The sequence below is a fragment of the Frieseomelitta varia genome, unplaced genomic scaffold, assembly GCF_011392965.1.
Source record: "Frieseomelitta varia isolate USP_RPSP 00005682 unplaced genomic scaffold, Fvar_1.2 scaffold_577, whole genome shotgun sequence".
Lineage (NCBI taxonomy): Eukaryota > Metazoa > Arthropoda > Insecta > Hymenoptera > Apidae > Frieseomelitta > Frieseomelitta varia.
In genome coordinates, this window is record NW_025110342.1 from 298,685 (window position 1) to 321,190 (window position 22,506).

At 39.8% G+C, this 22,506-nt stretch overlaps 1 protein-coding gene across 1 annotated transcript in view; it reads left to right on the plus strand.

Annotated features, from left to right (window-relative positions):
* LOC122534164 (neprilysin-1-like) overlaps positions 1–22,506 on the plus strand; it is a 105,267-nt gene that overhangs the window by 17,567 nt on the left and 65,194 nt on the right. Inside the window, exon 2 of the mRNA XM_043664533.1 lies at positions 8,461–8,568. Coding sequence (XP_043520468.1) covers positions 8,461–8,568 — 108 coding nt within the window. The remainder of the gene's footprint in view (positions 1–8,460; positions 8,569–22,506) is intronic.

Consider the following 22,506-nt stretch of genomic DNA (forward strand, 5'->3'; position numbering starts at 1 on the left):
TTGCATGGCCTGCTCGTTCTCCGGATTTGAATCCATTAGATTTTCATTTGTGGGGACATTTAAAATCTATTGTACACGCAACATCGATTAAAAAATGCTGAAATACTACGAAATAGAATAGAGCAAGGCTTCCAACAAATTCGAGAAACACCAGGAACGATGGAGAGAGCAACCAGATGAATGACAAGACGCGTGCAGGCTGGTCATTTCGAGCATCTTTTGTAAAAGTAATTAAAACAGAAGATTCGTTGTATCTCATAAACGAAGACAGACAGGACATATATTTATATTTATATTTGTTTTCATTATTTTTAGGCAAGCTAAATCAGCTCCGGAAGTCGGTTGCACAAACACCTTGTATATAAATTACGAAACGTATAAAGTATCTATCTCTAATTTCTTCACTCTCGTTTCCCATCTCGACACAGTTTTTCAATCACAGTTGTTTTTCTTCACGATGCTCGCTCTCAACTCCTCTCCCATACTTCTCTCTCATTCGTCCTTTCTTCTACCATTAAAGTATATTAAACACTCAGACCATACCACACTGTAATTACACGCATACTCGCCACACTCATTCTTCCGTACACACATTATGTACTTTCACTCCAAAATATATTACGATCTATAGCAACCATTACCACATGTTTGTTGAAACTTTCGGAATAAACTCGGTTCTCTACTCGACTCGGCTCGATTCGGGGCGATAATTTTCGACCCTGATCTTAATCGCGCGGTTATTAACCGCCAAAGAAATTTGCAAAGAGAGAAGATGAAGCCGGCTTTTAATATTCCTCCTCCCTTTCTTTTTTGTCACATTAAGGAATACATTAAGAGGCCGGCCATTATGTTCGCGCGCATTACCGGGACGCTGCGCTGGAATACCACGCAGCAGCCACTGTTCACCGTTCGTAACCGGATTGCTCGTAAAAAATTCCATATTGTGCGGATCGCGATTTGCATGCGCGTCATCGCCGCGATGCAACGTTGGCTCCAAGGAGTCATTTACTCCTAGACGTATGCTCTAAAGGCAAAATGACGAAGGAAGATGAGAGGTTGGGTTGAAAGGAGAAGAAAAAGGAGAAAGAAGAGCGACTTGGCGACGTTACATTTACCGACACTTCACGTATATACTCATTCTTATCGTGATTGGTCAAAATTTTTTTAGTTAGTTCATAGTATTTTTTTTTTAATTTTTCAATATTTTTCTAAATATTTTAATACTATTTTTTTAATATTTTAATATTTTTTTTAAATATTTTAATATTATTTCTTGAAATATTTTAATTTAATATTTTTCATAGTTTTGTGAGAAAAACGCTGGACTTCATTTTTCGTTCCATAGATACGATAAATCTACACTGTTCACAAAAATTAGGCGATAAAAGAAAGAAGCATTTGATGTTTTTTTTTTTTAAAGGAACATCAGAAAGTATTACGTCGTTTTCTGAGACTTGCAAGTATCTTAAATATTATATTATATATAATATATATTATTAAATATATATAATTAATAATATATGATATATTAAATATATAATAAATTAATATAATTAATAATATATGGTATATTAAATAAATGTTCGTCGTTTAATTTAAAATTACGAATAAACCAACAAATAGGTTCCCGGTTGATCACTGTCGGCAGCAAAGAGTCCATTGATAGCCTTTTGGCCGTTAAAGTGTCACAATTCGCGTTCGATGTAGCGTTTCCCCGTTTCTTTTTATAATTTATTCGACCGACTTCGTCGAATAAAAAGTTGCGAGAAGTCGATCTCTGGGAAACTTCTCCCTCCTCGTGCAAAACCTCTTTCGCGCTTCGACCAATTCCAACAGTGAAGAAGAACTCGGATTTGCTTCTCGGCCGCGGCGAAATTGAATATTCACGCGCGCCAGGTCGCGTTTAGCGGTTTTTAAGTCGAAATCGGTCGAATCGTCGAAACTTTCGCTTCCTCCGGATGCTCGGACGAGAAACTCGCGATCAGGGGGTAGCTTGAGCGAGGAAGTCTCTCGGTGCGTTGCTCTCTATTTCCTTCGTTTCCTTTTTTTTTTTTTCTTTTTTCGAGAACCGCGCAAAACGGGAGGGGAGAAATAAAAAAAAGAAAAGGACCGCGGAGGGTGAATTGAAAACAGGCTCTCTCGGGGAGCGAGGAGGACAAAAGCTGGCCAAGCGTTCTGCTGCGCGTGGTTAACGGGCCGAAATTTCGAGCTTCCATTTAGACGGAAACGCGGGAACCGAGAAAGTGACGACAAAAGGAGGGAAAAACGGAGGAGAGCGCGCGCGCCCATTTCGTTGAAAACGAAAGAACCGAGAGCGCGCGAAGGGTTCCGCCTGGTGCTTTGGGATCGCTGGATCGCGCTCGACGAAATTCCCTTGGAAACGGGCGTGTAACGAGTTTCCAAGGCAGCGATTCACCTACATTCCGGTTTCCCCGACCGCTCGGCGTTTTGTTCGCGAGCTTCCAACCGTTTCTTCCTCCCCTCGCGCGTCTCTGATTTTATTCCGATCGGATCGATTTTATTATACAAATATATGAATATCTCCTTTGAATAATAGGAAATTATGAATCGATCGCTCTCGCAAGTTCTTAAGCCTTTGTTGATTCTTTAGAAAGATCGGTTTCGAGTAACAAGGGCGAGTTAACACTTAGAATTACCTCGACGTTTTGACGAAGCTGTTTTTCCACCGGGACCAGTCAAAAAAAAAAACGTAATAATAATACGTGTTTATATTTATTGATTTATTACTTTCTTACAAAGGAATTCCATTTCTTATGTAGTACATTTTTTTATTAATTAATTTTGTATTATTAATTTATCTTTAGCCGTTTGCACTTGAACGAGTACCAGTCATTTTGACTGGTACTGGTATGTGTAGCCACGATACAATGTTATTCTGATATTGAATAAATAAAAATAAAGAAATAGAATTCATTATATTATTCCTTTAGTTATTGCTGCAAAAGTCGTTGCGGATAAAAGAAAATATAACACGAAGCAGAAATTTTATGATAAAGTTGTCAAACCAGTTATTTTGACCGGTAGTGGTAGTTCTAGTGTTAAAACTGTCGCAAAATTTCATAAAATTTGAATTAATGATGGGTAAAGTTCTATCTATAGTTATAAAACTATCAGGGCCCATTTGGGGAATTAGTTTACAACGTTGCCGACTTAAGAGAAAAAAAAAAAACTCATTCCACGAAAGAATTATCAACAGGAACGCAGTTTTCTCTTGTTTTCAGGGTGATTCCCTGTTATTCGCGGTTTTATAGAAATATCTTTTGCCCAGGCGTCGTGTTATTTCGGATGGAATCTGGCCTAAAGATTCAATCGATTGAGCTCGAATGATTAAACACACGTTACTTTGACGGACGTCTGCATGTCGAATATATACTTATTAGAGTATTAATGGATATAACGATCGACTCCTGACGGAATCGACCTGATTGCACGTCCGTCCAGGATATATTATATATATTTCCTTCGTTTAATACAGAATACTATATATAGTATAATACAGTATAGTATAATAGTACAGTATAATACAATATAAGTATAGTATAATAGTATAGTATAATACAGAATAATATAATACAGTATATATTTTATATATATTCCTTCGTTTAATGCAGAATAATTTTATGTTTCACGTCATATCATTGAATTATGATCAATTCTCATTTGTTATCCTCCTCCTAAAAGTAGCCTAAATATAAAATTTCCAAAATTTCTACATTTTGCTAGCGAATCGCAGTCGTTGCAGATGTATTTTCATATCATTCACTATGAATTGTTTGAAATAAGAAGAACAGATAATAATCAGACGATGTCCTCCACATATCGACCGATATATTTCTTCAAAAGATGAACTCAAAGACACTTCAAAGACTCAATAAATGACACCTACGAACGATATTCCTGTATTCTGGCAAACGCCAGAAGTTACGGAAGGACGAATCATCACGAATCTTTCGAAACGACGGAGTTGGTCGTATATAGAACTCGATAACACGCGCTGCGATATATAAAAGCATCGTGCATGCATTATTCATTGAACAGGAAGAAACTTTCGGGACAGCCTAATGTCGTTCGTCGTTCTCCTTGGGTTTACCTTGGACAACCTCCGATGAATAATTTCGAGAAACTCCGTCTGTTCGATTTCCACTGACCGGCGAATCGCTTTCTTTCTCGTCGAAATCCGCGATGTTGAACCCGTCAGGACACCCACGGCGACGTCACTCCTGATTGCATTAAATTCTAATTCCTTTTACGACCGCGTCGAGAGGCAGGGTTGCAGCGTAAGGACGCAGACGTAATATCGATTTTCAATTTACGCCGCTGTCGGCCACCAGTCCTCGCGTAGATTATTAATCGAAGTATCCCTCCTCCCTCTCCACCCTCGACTCGCAGTTTTATTTCTCGCGACACTCGAGATCTCCGGCCGGTTATTATTTATCGAAATAATTTCCCCTTTGAGTCCCGCGGTTCTTACTTCTCGGGGAAATTCGGTCGTCGAGTGGGATCGCGAGAGGGGGAGGTGGAAAGCCGAAACTGCTCGATGCAGGTGAAATTTACATGCACAGCTGTCTCATAGGTGATTTCGCATTAATAATGGACACATTTCTGGCAAATAACGAGAATTTCATTCAACAATATATCGTTCATTGTTTTTCGTGTGATTTTTCTTTTCCACGTTGCGATTATGCAATTCACTATCCTTTTCGACAAAAAAAAAAAAGAAAAAAAAATGCATTTTGCAAGCCTCCGGGGAATGAAAAGTCGTTAAATGTTTTGTCGTTAAATGAATTTTGTAATGATCTAGATCTCAGGGTGCTACATTAGGGGAATATTCTGTGGTGCATAAAAACCTTCCAGTTAAATTTTTGTCCAGTGTTCTGCGAATCGTTTCTGTTGTTTGTGTGTGGCGTTTTTCCCTTTCTGGGAAATAAAGAAGGATAATTGCTCGTCGCTCGTCTTCGCAGCGAAAGATTGAAGAAAAGAAAAGTATAATTCAAGCTTGATGCTTTCTTTTAACTAACTTTTCAAAGTATCAACGATTAACGTGTTAGAAGCATTACTTTGCCACGGAAAAAACAAACAAATCATTTACTGCGAAAATGCGATATTACTTAATAACAGGTATAACAGATAACTCAATAACAGAAACACGTTGAAACAACAGTTGAGGATTGTAGACGATAACGATTAATCCTCTCACTGCCACTGAACGAGTACGATAGTGCCCACGTCAGAAGTACATACATTGATCGAATCATTTTCAGAGTCAATTCGTTCTGAAATCGAATCATTTTTGAATTTCCTGGCAACATTTTCACAAGGAGCTAGTAGAATATTTTTCAAACAAAAATCTAATCTTAAATTTAACCTTATATCTTCTGAATTTCCTGGTAACATTTTGGCAAGGGCGTAGAATGTTTTCCTTTTCAAATAAACTTTAATTTTTCAAACGAAAATCTAACCTTAAATTTTTTGAATTTCCTAGTAACAAACTTTAATTTTTCAAACGAAAATCTAACCTCAAATTTTTAAGAGACTAACAGTTACACCTAGTCGGTCTTTCCCGGATTGCTAGATAGATTAAGAAAGATTTTTCACAATAATTTCTTATCGTACAAATACTGTCGAGTGTTTTTTGAAACTTCTAACATTTTGGGAAGAGTGTAGAATGTTTTCTTTCCCAACAAACTTTAATTTTTCAAACGAAAATCTAACCTCAAATTTTTGAGACTAACAGTTACACCTGTAGTCGGTCTTTTCCGGATTGCTAGATAGACTAAGAAAGATCCATTTCACAATAATTTCTTATCGTACAAATACTGTCGAGTGTTTTTTGAAACTGCTGATAACATTTCGGCAAGAGTGTAGAATGTTTTCTTTTCAAACAAACTTTAATTTTTCGAACGAAAATCTAACCTTAAATCCAACCTTAAATTTTTTGAATTCCCTGGTAACATTTTGGCAAGGGTGTAGAATGTTTCCTTTCCAAACAAACTTTAATTCTTCAAACGAAAATCTAACCTCAAATTTTCAAGATATTAATCCAAGAGTTGCACCTGATTTTTCCGAATTGCAATAGATCAAGTAAGATTTCTCATTACGAAGAATTTCTTATCGTACAAATATTTGCACCGTCGAAAATAGAAGAGAAGCTCGCCTCGATGGCTAAAATATATCATGTATTTTTAACATGTGATTATTCCAACACGTCGATATATGCTGTGTATATATCCGACATTCGTAACGAAATGGTGAAAAAGGGAAATGCCAGGCGTAAATGCGAGGTGTCGTTGTAACGCGTTCAGGGCTTCGCAGCTCCAATAAATGTGGTAACGAAGAAAAGACGCGGGTTGGAAGTCGAGGACGTTCTGCAGGAGGTCAGCAAAGGCCTCGCGGAAGGCCGGATCGGCCACACGGTTGGCCGTACTATAAATATTTCATGTTAATCGATATACGTGCACACGGAAGTGTGTCATGCACGTTGTCCTATGACTCGACACAATGCTCCACATACAGGCTACGATCGTTCGTCGAACGACCTCGAACAAGCGAAACCAGTCGAATCTCTCCCTCGTTTCCTCGTTTCTTCTTTCGTCTCTCGCTCGGCCTCCCCCTCCCCCCAACGCGATGACTTATTGGCCGAGCTCGAACTCGGTATCGCAAATCGATTTGCCGAATCTTAAAATCGTCGAGCTGGAACTGGAGATACATTTTGGGAAACGACAGCGTTCGTTTTCGAATTAAAACGTTTCCCGGTTTCCAGCTCGCTTTCTCGTCGCGTTCGTGCGCGAATTTTCACTTTCACAGCGCGCGAGAGTAACGTGCAGCAACGTGCTAGCTCCGGTTTATTTTTACCCAGGCTACCACTCTGAATACTTCAATACCGGAGACTCCTCGGCGCGGAATCCCCGGCGCGATCTATTTCCACGGAGTCACCTGCTTCGAGAGGCGCGCTTTTACCGATAGCCAAACGAACCTTTGCCATTTTCGAACATTCGTAACAGCGTATATTCAGCGGAGCTTCGCGTCGATCTTTTTATAGAGCAATGAATCCGTGATTTATGCCCGTGACTTATATCCCTGCAGCCGCGAAAAGTATTTCGGTGCCGAGTTTCCTCCAGCGCTCGCGGAACTGTGTTTCACTGCGTTTCGTTCTGTACGACTGTGCCTCTCGACTGTTCTTCGACTTCGACTCGACTCTCTGTCATTTTTATGGCTCGACCGTCGATCCACGAAGATAATATTCAGTGATTTAATTGATGCCTCTTTCGTTACTGAATTATTTACGACCGTTCCTTTCTTAACCACTTGCGCTGGCAAACTGATTGCGGACCATAACGAGTGACCAAAATCTTGTACAATAACTCGCCGTTTTCCTTTCGAGTGCTCGCCGGTACGACATCGCTGGATAGAAGTTATAAATTTATTATTTTGTTTTGCCCCGGTTGTACTTAAATATATACTTGAAACTGAGAAAATATTGCAATTTTAAGACAAAAAATTCTCATTCCAGCGTGTACGTTGATTTTTGGTCATTTTCTGTTTAGGCCACCGTGAGCGATTAATAGCTTTGCTTTTTAGAATTTTTACAATAGTGCAAAAACTATAATTATCAAGAAGTGTAGTAAGATGCATTGGAGAAGAAAGCAATAAATTTAATTTTAAGATATTATTTCAACAAATAATTTTTTAAGGATGTCAAAAAATTGATTTGAAGCAGAACATTTTGTTCCAAATGTCTTTAACATTATTGTTTATGTACGAAACAATAATAATTTATTACACAAATTTTATAATACTACGCTCAGAATACTTATTGTATAAATTATATAATACTATGCAATAATACTAAATACTAATGAATAATATTTATTTCAACTTTTCAACGTTATTTTGATAACAAATTCGACAGTGTCTTCTTACCGAATTGAGTCGATCTTAACAGACAGTCGGAGGAAATGATCGTTTACGCTCCAGAATAGGATAAACGCGGAATAACACGTTATCAAGATGTCAATACATGACTTTATAACAAACTTTTAAAAAATTCTTCGTCTTGCAATGACAATTCCAAACGGACTGAACGAAAAGTTCACTGCGGGACGAATACACTTCACACGGCACGAATCGAAATTCAGGGAAGAAAGAGAAAAGAATAACGAATGCAAATGAAACTGTAAATGTAAAAGAAACAATATTATGTTGTAAAAAAAAAAAAAAAAAAAAAATTGAAACTATTGAAGAAAATATTGCAATTATGCGACAAAAAAATCCTCAACGTCAGTCCAGCGCAAGAGGTTAATCCTCGTCGTAATCCTATTTTCTTCTCCCTCTCTGTCGCGCTCGATTTTCTGTTTACGTCATTCGATCGCGATTGTGTCACCTCCTCGAGACACCAGAGGCGATTCAACGATTAACAGACGAACGTTTGATGTTTCTCAGAGCTGCTGGCGAACGATACCGGCCACATGGTGGGCGAGTTCGAGAAGCTGGGCCAGTTCTACAACGGCTGCTTGGAATTCAAGGAGAAACCGGTGAACTTCACGCCCGGTGAGTGTATAGGAGAGTATCTCGAGGCGGACGTTGGTCTGTCTATTGGCTGTACGCGACGAAAATGGAGAGAAAGGAAACGAACTTTATCGTTGGAGAACGATAAAGCGTGGCGGACAAAATGCCGGTGTCGTCGCCGGAAATAACGCCGTTGCGACGCCGCTTCCGCCAGTCGATGCGTCACAGTTCGCACGCGATGAAAATGAAACCGGCGCGACGCTGAATGAATCACGTTTACACGCCAACGATCGCTTCGAGTCACGCGGTCTTCCGCGATGCAAATTCACGCGGATTCGTGCGAAATTTTCTTTTGCGATCGCAGAGAAATATTTTAACTTGTTCTCGGCGACGTGGGCGTAATCTTTTCACCAACGGCGATGATAATTTCCGTTGATGTACGCGAACATTGAACAACGATCCACCTTGGACTCTAACACTAGAACTATCGAGGACCAAAGTATAAAAATTGAGACGAAGATACTAGAACGCAAGGAAATATATAGAAAAAGGTTCACAATACGATAATAAGCGCAAACTTTCGACAAATCGAGTATTTAAAAAACGCAAAATTGCGAGTCAGCAAAATTATTCTAAAAAAAGTTATAAATTGGTCATTTTGACCACTTTGACTCTAGTGTTAAAGTGTTTTTTTTTTTTTTTTAAAGATGATTTAACGTACTGTTGAAAATCATAAAAAATCAGCGTAATGAGCTGTATACACGGCGAAGAGCATAATTATAATGATTATAGTAATTACAGTAATTATAGAGCAATGATAGTGAAAAATTGTCGGTATAACTTTATAAAAAAAGAATCGTATAATGAACTACTTGGTTTTGTTTTAAAGCGCAAAGCTTCTATGATAATTTGACAACAGTGAGTTTGCATTTTTCATAGACGATTCTCACATTATTTAAGAAAATGAGGATAGTTTTCTCCGGAAAATTGTCAGAGTTCAAACATACGTAAAAACTTTAAAAAGTCTTACATTATGTGAGAAAATGAATATAGTTTTCTCTGGAAAATTGTCAGAGTTCAAACGTACGTAAAAACTTTAAAAAGTCTTACATTACGTGAGAAAATGAATATAGTTTTCTCTGGAAAATTGTCAGAGTTCAAACGTACGTAAAAACGTTAAATGTCTTACATTACGTGGGAAAATGAATATAGTTTTCTCTGGAAAATTGTCAGAGTTCAAACGTACGTAAAAACGTTAAAAAGTCTTACATTACGTGAGAAAATGAGAGTAGTTTTCTCTCGAAAATTGTCAAAATTCAAACATGTATAAAAACATTAAAAACATTCTTACATTAAAAATTATAAAATTGGGGATAGTTCTCTTTTCGAAAATTGTCAAAATTCGGAAACATGCGTGCAAAGGCATTGAAAAATTCTTTCTCGTGGATCCACCACATGATTTTGATTATGAACATCAGGCTTCGTTCAAACTTCGATAAGAACGACAAGGAAAGATCGTACAACAAATTCCAAGGACTCGCTGTCAAGAAAAAAAAATGTTAATCTTCAACACCACGGTGGATTTGCCCGTAGTAAAGAAATATTTCACGTGATCCGAGGTCATCTTCGAAAAGAACAAACGCGCAACTGTCGCAAGTAGAGAGGCTTCACGCTTTGAAACGGTACGAAATGGATGGATTACGTGATTCTTTTTTCACAGTCGGAGGTCTTATTACCTGAAATTAACGACAATTTTTCATTGTCACTGGTGCAATCACGCTCGTCGCCGCACGTATTTTTCGCGCGCAGTGCGTGCTCCGTGCAATTTCGCACGTTCGACGATAGAGAACGTAGAAAACACAAGATGCCGTGGCCTGCGCAAGTTTCGTCCGCATCGTAACGTCTTATTAAATCCTCCTTCCCCTCTGCCCCTTGAGAAAAAGAAACGAGAGAAGAATCCTCCATGAAATGCGCGTTCGAAAATACTGCAAAGGTGCACGTGTTGCGTTTCCTGCCGCATCGTAGAGCGGCACGTAGACCGCGGAAACGTAGCCGCGATACATCTGTCGCAACGTTCATTCATATATTCAATCGTCGACACAGATGTTTCATTCTTTGGCCTCTTTCTGTCTCTCTCTCTCTCTTTCTCTTTGCTCTTCAGAGAGTTGCCAAAGCCGAGGCCGATCGATTATTCATAGGCATGGAAATCTCGTGGCCAATGAAATCGGCATTTCCGATCCGTCGATCCTGTAAATATCGCGCGTGTCCTCGCGTTACGCGGCATTATACCACGAACGACGATGCCGATATTTCACACGATCGCCCGTACAAATATTTTGTCAGCCGGAATATTTCCTCGGCGATTTATTTTGTTTCAATTTCTCGTTGAAACTTTCTCCGTTTCTGCGAGAAACGAGAGAGAGACGACACTGGGGACAGTTCGTTTTTATCGCGAGAGAGACAACGATGTCGATGGGAATTATTCGAGGCTTTCGATCGCGATAGAAATGTGATCGTTCGTTCGCCTCGTCAACTCCATAGGATGGTCACTGAAAGACTGAATGATATCAAACTTTAAAAATAACTTTTACAAACACATGTTTTCTTAATGTTTCGGGTGGAATTTTGTACAGAGAAACATGCGTGTCCAGTAAATGGTGAAGAATATATATATTTATTAAAGACTTTACGTGAAACGTCTTTTAAATATTCGGAAGAAGTGATTAAACTTGTTTTTTAAATGATTAAATGATTAAACACATAGCGTTGCGTAGCAACGTGAGGACACCGCAATAGTAAACAAAAAAAAAGAAAAAAAAAAAAAAAAAAAAAAAGAAAAAGAAAACTAAAATAAAGTTTGTAGTGATTACGATGATAATATCATAATGCTACAAATAAATAAGAAGAACTTGGTAACTTAAGTAACTTTTAAAAAATTGTAATTTATATAACATTTTTATAATAAAATATAAATTATAATATTATAATAAATGATATTTAAACAATAATAAAGTTTGTAGCACAAATAGATAACTGGTTTTCTCCGAATGTTGATTAAGGAATGAATAACAAATTATAAAATGGCGGTCTGTATATACATCTCTATAAATAAGTAAACATGGTATATGGTAAATAACATCTCCATGGTAATAATAAAAATAAAATAACAATTTACAAATATTCTTATGTTAGGAGTTTATGTACAGTTGGCGATGTCGGTTTACAGGGAACGTACTTTTCGGCGGAACGATTGTGTAAATGGCGTTGATGTTAATTTTCAAGAGGTAACGGTCGCAACAAGTTCCTAATAAATGGTGACATCCATCCTTGAATACCAACATTTTTTATTATTTGGAAGCATAATTAATGAATTTTTTTTTTAGTATTACGTGTTCAGTATTTAACGTCCCTCAAATGACCACCATTTTGAATGTACGAGCAAGTTACGACCTTTTTCAAACCGTTCAGTCTTTCAGTGGCCACTCTGTGTTGTTCGTCGGGCATTTCTACGTTTGAACGCGTTTCCCTTCGACGAAGGAAAGGTGCAAGCAGGCAAGAGTAAGAAGGAAGAAAAATTGAAGGAATCGTTCGACGGATGTTATCGACTTCCATTCCGTTCTTCGTTCTTACCTGTTCCTTTTTTTATAACAGGGACAGGGCCAATGGTAACTAGAATCGACGAGCATTCAATTATGTATCTCTCTTTCTTCATGAAAACGAGCCGTTTTCGATTCAACGTTGCGAAACGAAACGAGCTGCGATATTAACTTAGCCGGTATCGCGTATTATTGGCTCGTGCTACTTCGTGCCTCGTCGGACACAGTGGATAAAATACTGCGATACGTGGAATCAAGGATCGTGACTATTGTAATCGGAACGAGAGTCAAGTCGAGTCATGGGATGATAATCGATTTTTATTTTCGGCTAAACTAACGTGATTGCATTGAGTTGAAAAAAGATCGTCATTTCGCAATTGTTGTAGTTTTTGGAGGTGTATAGTTGAGGAGGACAATTATTTCTTGGTTTGCTGGCAACGATTGTCGACGAGGGAAGTTTATTTCGTCAATTTCCGCGAAGATTTACATCGGAGAGCAACTCCACGGTTTCTGGAAATGTTTTGACATTGTTTCACCGTCGAACGCATCGTGAACGACCGAAATGGAGTTTACCCCGTCAATAGCTATCAGAGGCAAACGAAGTAAATTTCCCGTTATCGATAACTACTAAAAATAGAATTCCGTCGATAACGATTATTGGCAAATATTTCCTAATCAGTTCTCTTCCTTTTCTTTTTCAACTTCCTCTATATTTCGAGCGTAAGTAACAAACGAGTTTCAGTTGCATATTTATTTCTCCAATAAAATGTTTTTTTTTTTTTTTTTATTTTGGTCACAGTTGTTGTCTCCTTTGGTTCCTTTATATTTTGGAGAGATGAATATTCCTAGCGTAAGTAACAAACGAATTTCAGTTACCTGCTGATTTCTTTCATAGAAACTGTTATCTCTGATCCCTTTTTATTTCGAGATTATTCCCAGGTAACAAGCGAATTTCAATTTTTTTCGTGAAAACTTTTTTTCACATTTGTCGTTTCTGGCCAGCGTGAATAACAAATTCAGTTACTGATTTTCTTTTTTTTTACAAAAATTTGCGTCACAATTTTGTTTGTCTTTATACTTCGAGACGAATGTTTCTGATTCCTTTCATTAAATTCCTTTTGTCAGAACTGTCCCCTTATGAGCATGAAAAATACAGTACGAATGAATGAATCTTTATTTCAGCCTTTATTTCGGCCTAGAAATAGACTTCAGTACTTACATTATTCTTTACATTCTGTTTTCCCTTTTAATTCCCTTAGTTGTCAAGTTTTCTCTTATTCTTACTTCTCCCTTACATCTAGTATTGCACGCCAGACTTTAACCTAACTTTATACTATAAATAGACTAATTGGACTAAATAGAAAATGATATGCACACTGCCTTAACACTTAATATATTTCTCTTTGGCTCTATATTTTCTTTACTCTAGTTGTGTCTCTGTATTTGGTTTTCTGTTTTCTTTTTCTCTCTTTTTCTTTTTCTATTTTTCTGAGCCACCGTTAGGATCCTTTGCATGGAATACAGTACAATTACACAATTAGTAAAATCAACTCGAGATATTCAAAATGTCGAAACGTTACGTGCAACGTTCTTCTCATTATCAACGTTCAGTTCAGTGAGGCTAAATTTAAAATCTGATTTCTTTAAAATTTCGTAGGATTTCAACAATCTACATTTTCTTTTAAATCGAGACCTTAATTTGTACGACTCGTCAATGGATTAAATCGCATTGGAACGTCCGCACGTCGGCTTTGAAACTCGCGACGGCGGAGAGGATCGAGAGGCATCGCCGCGTTTGTGTTTTTCGTTGACACGTCAAATAATAACGAGGAATTTGTCGGGACAGTGGACGGAGGACAAGCTGGCGCGGCGAGGGATGATCGCGAGTGAAAGGGACATTTTTCAATGGCGGTCGTTAATGCTTTTCTCTCTCCTTTTTTCCCTTCTTCTTTCCTTCAGCATTGTGGAAGATGTTACGTCGGAGCAAGAGAAAAAACCGCTCGGTAAAGAGAGAAAAAGAGAAAGAGAGAGAGAGAGAAACAAGCGAAAGATGGAGTTAGCAGTAGTGGTGTGAAAGAAACGTGAAAGAATTACGGGGATGGGATTGCGGCCGGTGGAAACGTCGTCGGCGAACGATGAAAAGCCGTCGAAGGGGAGAGTTGCGGAAAAACCGGCGACCAAGCGTTGGTAACTGCATTGGAGGAGCTTCTGCATAAACGAGGAACAACGACGCGCGCCGGATTATTCTATACTTCGGTCGACACTCTCTCTCTCTCTCTCTTTCTTTCTCTCTCTCTAGTTGGAACGGTGGTAGTTTATCTTCGCCTAGTTGGAGATTCAAAGATTACTTCGGGAGAACCGAAATCACGCCACTTTTTGCTAACGACGCAAAAATTTAGTAAATCTGAAGGATTAAAATCTACGAATTTGATTTTGTGTGTTAAATATATCACAATAAATACAATTGGGCGGAAGAAAACGAAAAATTGAATTGGAGAGAGATGCTCTCTTTTTTTGTTTAATAAATATGCTTCCTAAATATGAAAGAGCTTTCTTCAAAAATCAAAATCTACGAATTTGATTTCGCGTGTTGATAAGTTATATCGCAATAAATTGGCCGGAAGAAAACAAAAAATTGAATTGGAGAGAGATGCTCTTTTTTCTCGTTTAATAAACATGCTTGTTAAATATGAAAGGAAATGTTTCTCAAGCAGATCGTTGCAAGTTATTGCGACACGAGTCAAAGAAGAAAATGGATTTAAAGTTTGAAATTCAATCGTATAAATATAATAAAATTTACGAATATTTCGTCTATAATACATATTTCCATTATTCCGTGTAAAATAGCATAAGATGGAAGACGTTAGCAATTTTTAAAAATGTACAGATTAAAGGAAATGCAGCAGAAAATTTCTGCGAAAAATCATTGTAAATTGTCTAATGGAGTTTGTTAAAAATATCAGTTTATGTAGCTGTTAAAAGAATTCATTTCTGGATTTAAACCGAAGCTGTATGTATTTTTGTAAAAACAAAGTTACAAAAGTTTCTTATAATTTTCGACAACGGTATGCAAGCTTTTATATTTGACTATATAATATTTCCTGTCCAAGAGAAAACCGGACAAATTCGCAAAAGGCCGTTCAGAATCGATTTTCTTTTTCGTTGTTACGCCATTTTCCATTCAGATCGAAATCAATATACAATATATATCAAGAAAACCCGATGAATCAAAAACAGACGTTTAAAATCGATTCTCTTTTCATTGTTACGCCGTTCAGATCGAAATTAATACACATTTCGCTATCATTTTATTCTTCGCTAACGACGAACTTTACGTAACATTCTATTGGTTACATACTTTCAGACCGAATATCACAATTCTTAACGTTAAAAAAAAATTAGCTACCGCATCTTCTAGTTGTTCGACGTTTCACCATAGAAACATACGTGGATCTCACAGAGCTCAGTAGCTTGATATTTCGTAGAAAATTCAGAGTTCTCTCTCTTCAGAGAAATCTCGAGGGTCAAAACAATTTTCCGAATCCGCGAACACGCGCGCGATTCGAGGGCGTAGGCGAGAAAAAAGCCGCGGGACGGAGGCGCACCATTGCTGGTCGTGACTCTCGCGTCATCGCGATACGACCGCACGCTTTAACCCAGAAAGTCAATGTAGGCGGTCTAAGAATAGAAGCGAGGCAATGGAAGGTGGTGGGAGCCGATACCGTACGCGGCCGACAGTGCGATTAATCAATCAGTATCGGCGCCAAATCGTCGGACGGCGGCATTAATCAGAGATGAAGAGATCGACGAGCGAGTCTCGAAGTGAGTTGACTATCGTCTACTAAGCTTGTGCCTTCCTTCGCCACGAAAAAAAAAAAAAAAAAACGAATGTCGCTCGATGACGGCTCGATGACGTCACGAAATACTTGCAGGCGAAGAGGGATTCTTTGTCGAGGTTTGTTGGATAATTGCTACGTGACACGACGGGGGAAAACCTGTTGGCCACGCTCCGGCGGGGGAGGAAACCTCTCTCTCTCTCTCTCTTTCGTGGCATTGTGCCGATTGTTTGCTCGAAAATATACCAGGCAGCTGTCGATCGATCGATCCACGGTTTGATTAAACCGTGATTGAAGCGACCGCTGTTAAACTCTAACGAAATTCATTTCGCTTGTTTACAGTGCGCTTGCTATCAATCAGATCGCGCCGCGAACGGGGAATCTGCGCTCGTATCGTATGTATGTACGTTGTTCGAAGGAGAGAAAGAGAGAGAGAGAGAGAGAGAGAGGGGGAATCCTCTTATGGTTTCATAACGCAATAGTGGAACATACGACCACGTGGTTCTCGCTGGGAATCCCGTGGCCTATCGTTCAATTCCACGTTGGAGCTTCTTACGGCTCGCGGATCGATGGTTATGCAATCGATGCCCGATACCCTTCGTGACCGTGTTTGCCGAGGGAAACACGGCTCCCTCCAGCCTTCCGTTTCCGGCCTTCCGGTGGAAATCGATCGCCAGCCCGCGATTTTCAGAGAAAGACCAGGCGGCGGAATTTATAGCCGGCTCGCTTTGTCCTTGGCTCGCTCGGCGAAGTCTCGTTACCTATCGATTCCAACACACGAATCTATCAACGTTCGCCGCGTATGCACGAAAATTCTGGTATGGTTGGAAAAGCTTCTGTTCTCTCTCTTTCTCTTCATCGTTGATGGTTGAAACGGAGTTTGCTTCATTCGACACGCACGTCTCGCGGTTTCAAGGCCGCTGTCGTGGTGTCGTGGCTTGTACCGCGATCATGCGAATCTTGGAAGTTGGTCCAAGCAGCCAGCGACGCATTTTGTCACGGGGGAAAAATGTAATTCTCTCCGATGCTCGTCGGATTTACTCGACGTTAATTGACTTGTCGATGAAACATGTAGCTCTTTCTCTCTCTCTCTGTGTCTCTTTCTCGGCTCGAGGATTTTTTTGGGAAACGCGCGCCTCGTACGATCACTCGTTTCGCCCAGCTATTATCATGAATTATTCGCGGTTGCCGCATTCCGGAGAAATTGCTCGTGAAATATTAATCTCTCCAATTCTAGATCGTATCCGTCGGAGAAAAGTGAAAAAAAAAGAAGAAACGACAGACTATGAATATTTGTATTTTTTCGAGAAAATAAGAAAGAAAAGAAAACGAGAGCTCATTGGCAGGCTGTGAACATTTGTATTTCAGAGTTCTGTATTTAAAAAGAAAAACAAAAGAAGAAAGAAAAAAAAATGACAGTTCTAAAAAAGGAGAAAGAAAAGAATAGAAAACCAGACAGGCTGTGAATGTCCATGCAGTTTTTGTATTTTTCCAAAAAGAAGGAGGAAAAGAAAAGGAAATGACTGCTCATCGACAAGCTGGGAGTATTCATAATTTTTTATGTTTCTCCAACAAAAAAAAAAAAAAAAGAGAGAAAGAAGGAAAAGAAAAGAAAACGATGGCGCATTGGCAGACTATGTGATTCTTGTATTTTCCCAAAAAGAAAAGAAAGAAAAAGAAGGAAAAAGAGGGAAAAGAAAACAAGCTATGAATATTCGTACAGATCCTTCCTAAGATCTTTTCTGAAAAAAAAGAAAGAAAAAGAAAGAGAACGATAACTCATCGGCAGACTACGTGATTCTTCTATTTTTCCAAAGAAATAAGGAAAGAGAAAAGGAAACGACAGCTTATTGGTAGCAATATTAGTAAAAATTTTTGTATTTTTCCAAAAGGAGAAAAGAAGGAAAAGAAAACGACAGTTCATCGACAGGCTACGAATATTTTATACATTTTGCAAAAAAAAAAAAAAGAATAGCTCATTGGCAGACCATGTGTGATTTTTGTGTTAAAAAAAAAAAGAAAAAACTAAAAGAAAAGAAAAAGAAAATGACAGCTCATCGGTAGCAATATTAGTAAAACTTTTGTATTTTTCCAAAAGGAGGGAAGAAGGAAGAAAAAACGACAGTTCATCGACAGGCTACGAATATCTATAACTTTATATATTTTGCAAAAAAAAAAAAGAAAAAAAAGGAATAGCTCATTGGTAGACTATGTGTGATTTTTGTGTTAAAAAAAAAAAAAAGAAAGGAAAAGAAAACGACAGCTCATTGGTAGAAATATTAGTAAAAATTTTTGTATTTTTCTAAAAGGAGAAAAGAAGGAAAAGAAAACAACAGTTTATCGACAGGCTACGAATACTTGTAACTTTATATATTTCTACAAAGAAAAAGAGAATATCTCATTGGCAGACTATGTGTGATTTTTCTGCTTTTCCAAAAGAAAAAAAAGAAAAGAGAAGAAAACGACAGCTCATCGGCAGGTTATGAATATTCCTGCGCGCAGTCTTTTGTACACTTTTCAAGTACCCCGCAGCACTGAATTTCCCCACGAACGAGCAAACATCCGCGGCACGCTTGTCACGCGAGTGCATTCCGCGCTCCTTGTCAAAAAGAAATCGCGGCATAAATACGGCGGGAGAGAAACGTCGAGAGCGGCCGCCGTCGGGTCGCACTTTGACAGCAGGTCGGGAGGGTCGGCGATATTTTAATTTCTGACCGCGTGTCAACGCGGATCTAATTGAACGAGCCGGGATTTTCAGCGGTTCGCGGCTTGCTGCGCTTCGTTGCGGTTCGTTTTCAAGAGCCCGCGTCGACGACGGTTGATCGCGATGGCAAAAAATTCTTTACCATAATCGAAACCTCCGCGCGCGCGAGGAAAAAAAGAAGATGGAGAAGAGAGGGTTCGAACCGCAGAGGACGAGAGAGGAGGGAAAACACGTCGGGTGAGACGTGGGCGGTCGTTGAAAAAGAAAGGTGAAACGAGGCGAGAGAGGAGAAAGATGGAATCGACGGCGATCGATCAGCTGAACGGCGAAACACGGTACAGAAGCGATCGCTTTTTTTCTTTTTTTTCTCTTTTTTTCTTCTCTAGCCAGTAGCGGCTGGTGTCCGTGGTTGATTCGTGGATTATGTTTCGCGAGCGGACAGTTGGCCAGCGGTCAGCCAGCCGACGTTTTATCGAAACGCGGATTTGCATTCCGGTGCACACCGTCCGCGTGAACCGATCGAAACAATTCTTCTTCCCCCGCTTTTTCGAATCACCGAGGGATTTCTGACCCCCTCGGGCGGCTCTGTTCGACGACGCGTCGTCCTGTCCGCGATTTATCATCCCTCCCCCTCCCATATACGGATCGTTGGAAATTTTCGAAAAGCCCGTGAAATAAAATTCAATCATTGCCGCCCTGCGTTTATTTACGGCTCGATACGGCCGCGCCGCGAATTAATATAAATACACGGAGTCTACGGGGATTTAGATTCATCCGGGTCACGGTTTAACCCGACCGTGTTTTCGATAAGTACATTTCTGTATATACATATCTTAATCGGACAAGCACGTTTGCCTTAATACGTTAATAACAATATAAACTGAAATATTAAGAATGTATTCATACTCGTGAACGTATCGAGTGTAGGTGTGTCATTATTTCGAGAAATAACATTTGTAAAAAATCAGACATTATTACAAGGCAAAACTTAATTAATTCCAGCATCCTTCGAATAAACGAATTTACGAAAACGCTATTTTAAAAACGCGCTGTAATAAACAAAATATTTTGTTTCTAAAATAATTTATTTTTAAATTTATATATATATATAATTTATTTATTGTTTCAAATAATTTATATTTCAACCATCTTGAATAAGATCGTCGCTTGAAATTTGGGAAAGTTGCTGACGAAATATCGTGTTTATCGATAGAAATACGATTCAATAAGCAAGCTCCTTCCGAGATAAGACCCCCATCAGTGTTTGAAACAATATATATTCTTACAATGCATCCTGTTATTTAACAACATTACCTTTATTATACATATAGCCACATTATCACTATATCTGGTAATTTGCGATTACTTATGCATATCTCGAACAGTCTTTTAACGCTACACACTTCTGAGCGTCTTCATTTCTGACATGCACCTCTTATCGTACACAACCGATTCCACGAGAAACGATTATCAAACGATTATCAAACCAAACCGCGTGAAAACGCGTTCGCGAGAGATGTTACGAGACAGATTTTCGACGAACGTCACCGTCCAACTCCCAAAAGCCTATCGATCCCGTGGATCACACGATTTATTTCCTTTTCTCCTCGCGGAACGAAGGGATCCAATTTCCAATTAACATCAATTTTCCCAGCCAGGATCGTGCTCGATTCGACCGCCGTCGTAATAACTCACTTGCCGTGAAACGGGACGTGAAAGTCGTTCGTTGCCGACTCGACACAGGTGCAATCAGGCTCGGTGAGCATCGTACTCGCGACACGACGATACGTAACGACGATCGCTCGTGTAAATGACTGGTAATCGAGACGATCGGAACGACATCGACACCAGAGGCTGGACGCGCGCAGCAGCCCTGGCCGACAATCAGCGAGGATAATAATGTCAGCGGAGGATTAGCTCGGTCGTAGTTGGCCGTGTGCAGATGGGCGCGTAATTAATCGCCGGACAATTAGTGGATATTACGCTCGGTCGGTCGGCGGACGTCGGTGTGCGTGATCGTGCGGACGCGTGCGGTCGCGGCGCCTGCTCGTCACCAAACGTCGGAACGTTTCGCATACCACGAGCAGTTGCAAGCCCTCGAGAACCGATTAGGTTGTAGCCTTGGACGACTGCCTTCTGCATCGGAGCGATTGATAAAAATAGTTGGCCGGCTATCGATACACGCGACGCTCGGGCCTGATCGCAAGTTTCGTTCGTCGAATGCTATCTCGAGCGAGTTCCCGTTCTACCTGAGAATTTGGATGCACGATAACACGATACCACAACACCTCGCGCTGTACGCAAGTTGGAAGCCTTGAGCGATATCGCTGGGCGGTCGAGTCTTGATAATTCTGGGAAAACCTTGGAAGTTTGAAGAGCGTGGGACTGCGGTCTCCGTCGGCGACCACGTCTCTCGCAGGAGGAACAATAAAATCTAACGGAATAATAAAGCAATAACTGTAGTCTTCTCGACGAAGAGACCTTGCCAGCGGAGTCTCTCCAACGCAGCGCGTGTTCACTCGCGTGCCTACTTTCTCTGGAAAGATCCGTGACCAGAGCTTTGGTGGCCAGATCAAACAGTCAGTTACCCTCGTAACGCGTAATCTGATGACGCGACGAGTCCTTGAGACTTTCCAAGATTCCAACCGGCGATGGGAAGTCGACGAAAGACGGCGCGCGGTGGGTGTTTTGCGCAGTATCTCGCGTGCGTGCGACGCCGATAACGCGCAAAACGGAGGGAAAAAAAAAGCGTACACGCATACGCGAAGGGGAGAGCCGAGGGAACGAAGCGAAAACGTCGGCTCGCGTGCGTCTCGCGATCCGTGACCCACTTTCCTCACTGTTTCGACGCTCGAACGAAGGAAGGTCGCGATGTTCGTGCTCCCGCGAACTTTGATCGTCGCCCCGTTACGAAACGTCGAGACGTCTTTTACAGCCTTTCTCTCCACCGTCATTTTAAGCGACAGTCTAAACGCACGGTCTTCTCCTTTCCCCGTTCAGTTCAAGATTGGCGCCACGATCGTGGAAAGACCGTTTTTAACCTTCCGTCATTCCCTGCGCTTTGCTACCGGGCGAAAGTCCCTGTCTCGGTAATACGAGCCATCCTTTTACATTTCTCGACTCTACCTGCTCTGGAGCAGGTTTCGTTCTTGACGTGCCACGCACGTCGAGAACTTTTTGTCCCAAAGTTGCGATATTTTCTCAGTTACATTTAAATTAAGTACATTTAAATATAACCCAAGGCAAAACAGGTAATAAATCTATTACTTCTGAGTAATTTCTGTCCAGTTGATATCACTCCGACGGAGTTCAGAAAGAAAGCGAATTATTGTATATTGTTTGGTCACTCGTTATGGTCCGTGAACCAGTTGCTAGCGCAAGGGGCGCTTTAGAGCAGAGATGGCTAACTGGCGGCCCTTTCCCCCACTTTCCTGTTCGCTACCCCCTCCACTGCATCGATCTCCCCACTTCTCGCTGTCCGGTACTAGCTTCCCAACTCTCTCTAGTTCCCACCAGAGCTGGGTGTTTTGAAAAATTTTCGAAAGACATTGTTCTCGAATTACTTTCTAAAGAGATATTTCAGAGAAATGAAATTATATTACATTAAGTGTTTCGTATGAAAATTGAATTGAATTATTTCCAATTAGATTATTTATTTGCAAACTTCGTGAAAGAAATTATTTACGATTTGCCAGAATGTTTATTTGTTAACTTGATTTCGATAGCAATAACTGGTATCTCACAACGTCCAATATTTATATTTATACTATATAAAACCATATTAATAAAACTATTATATTTTATACTATTATATTTATACTATAAATAGTATAGTAATACTATA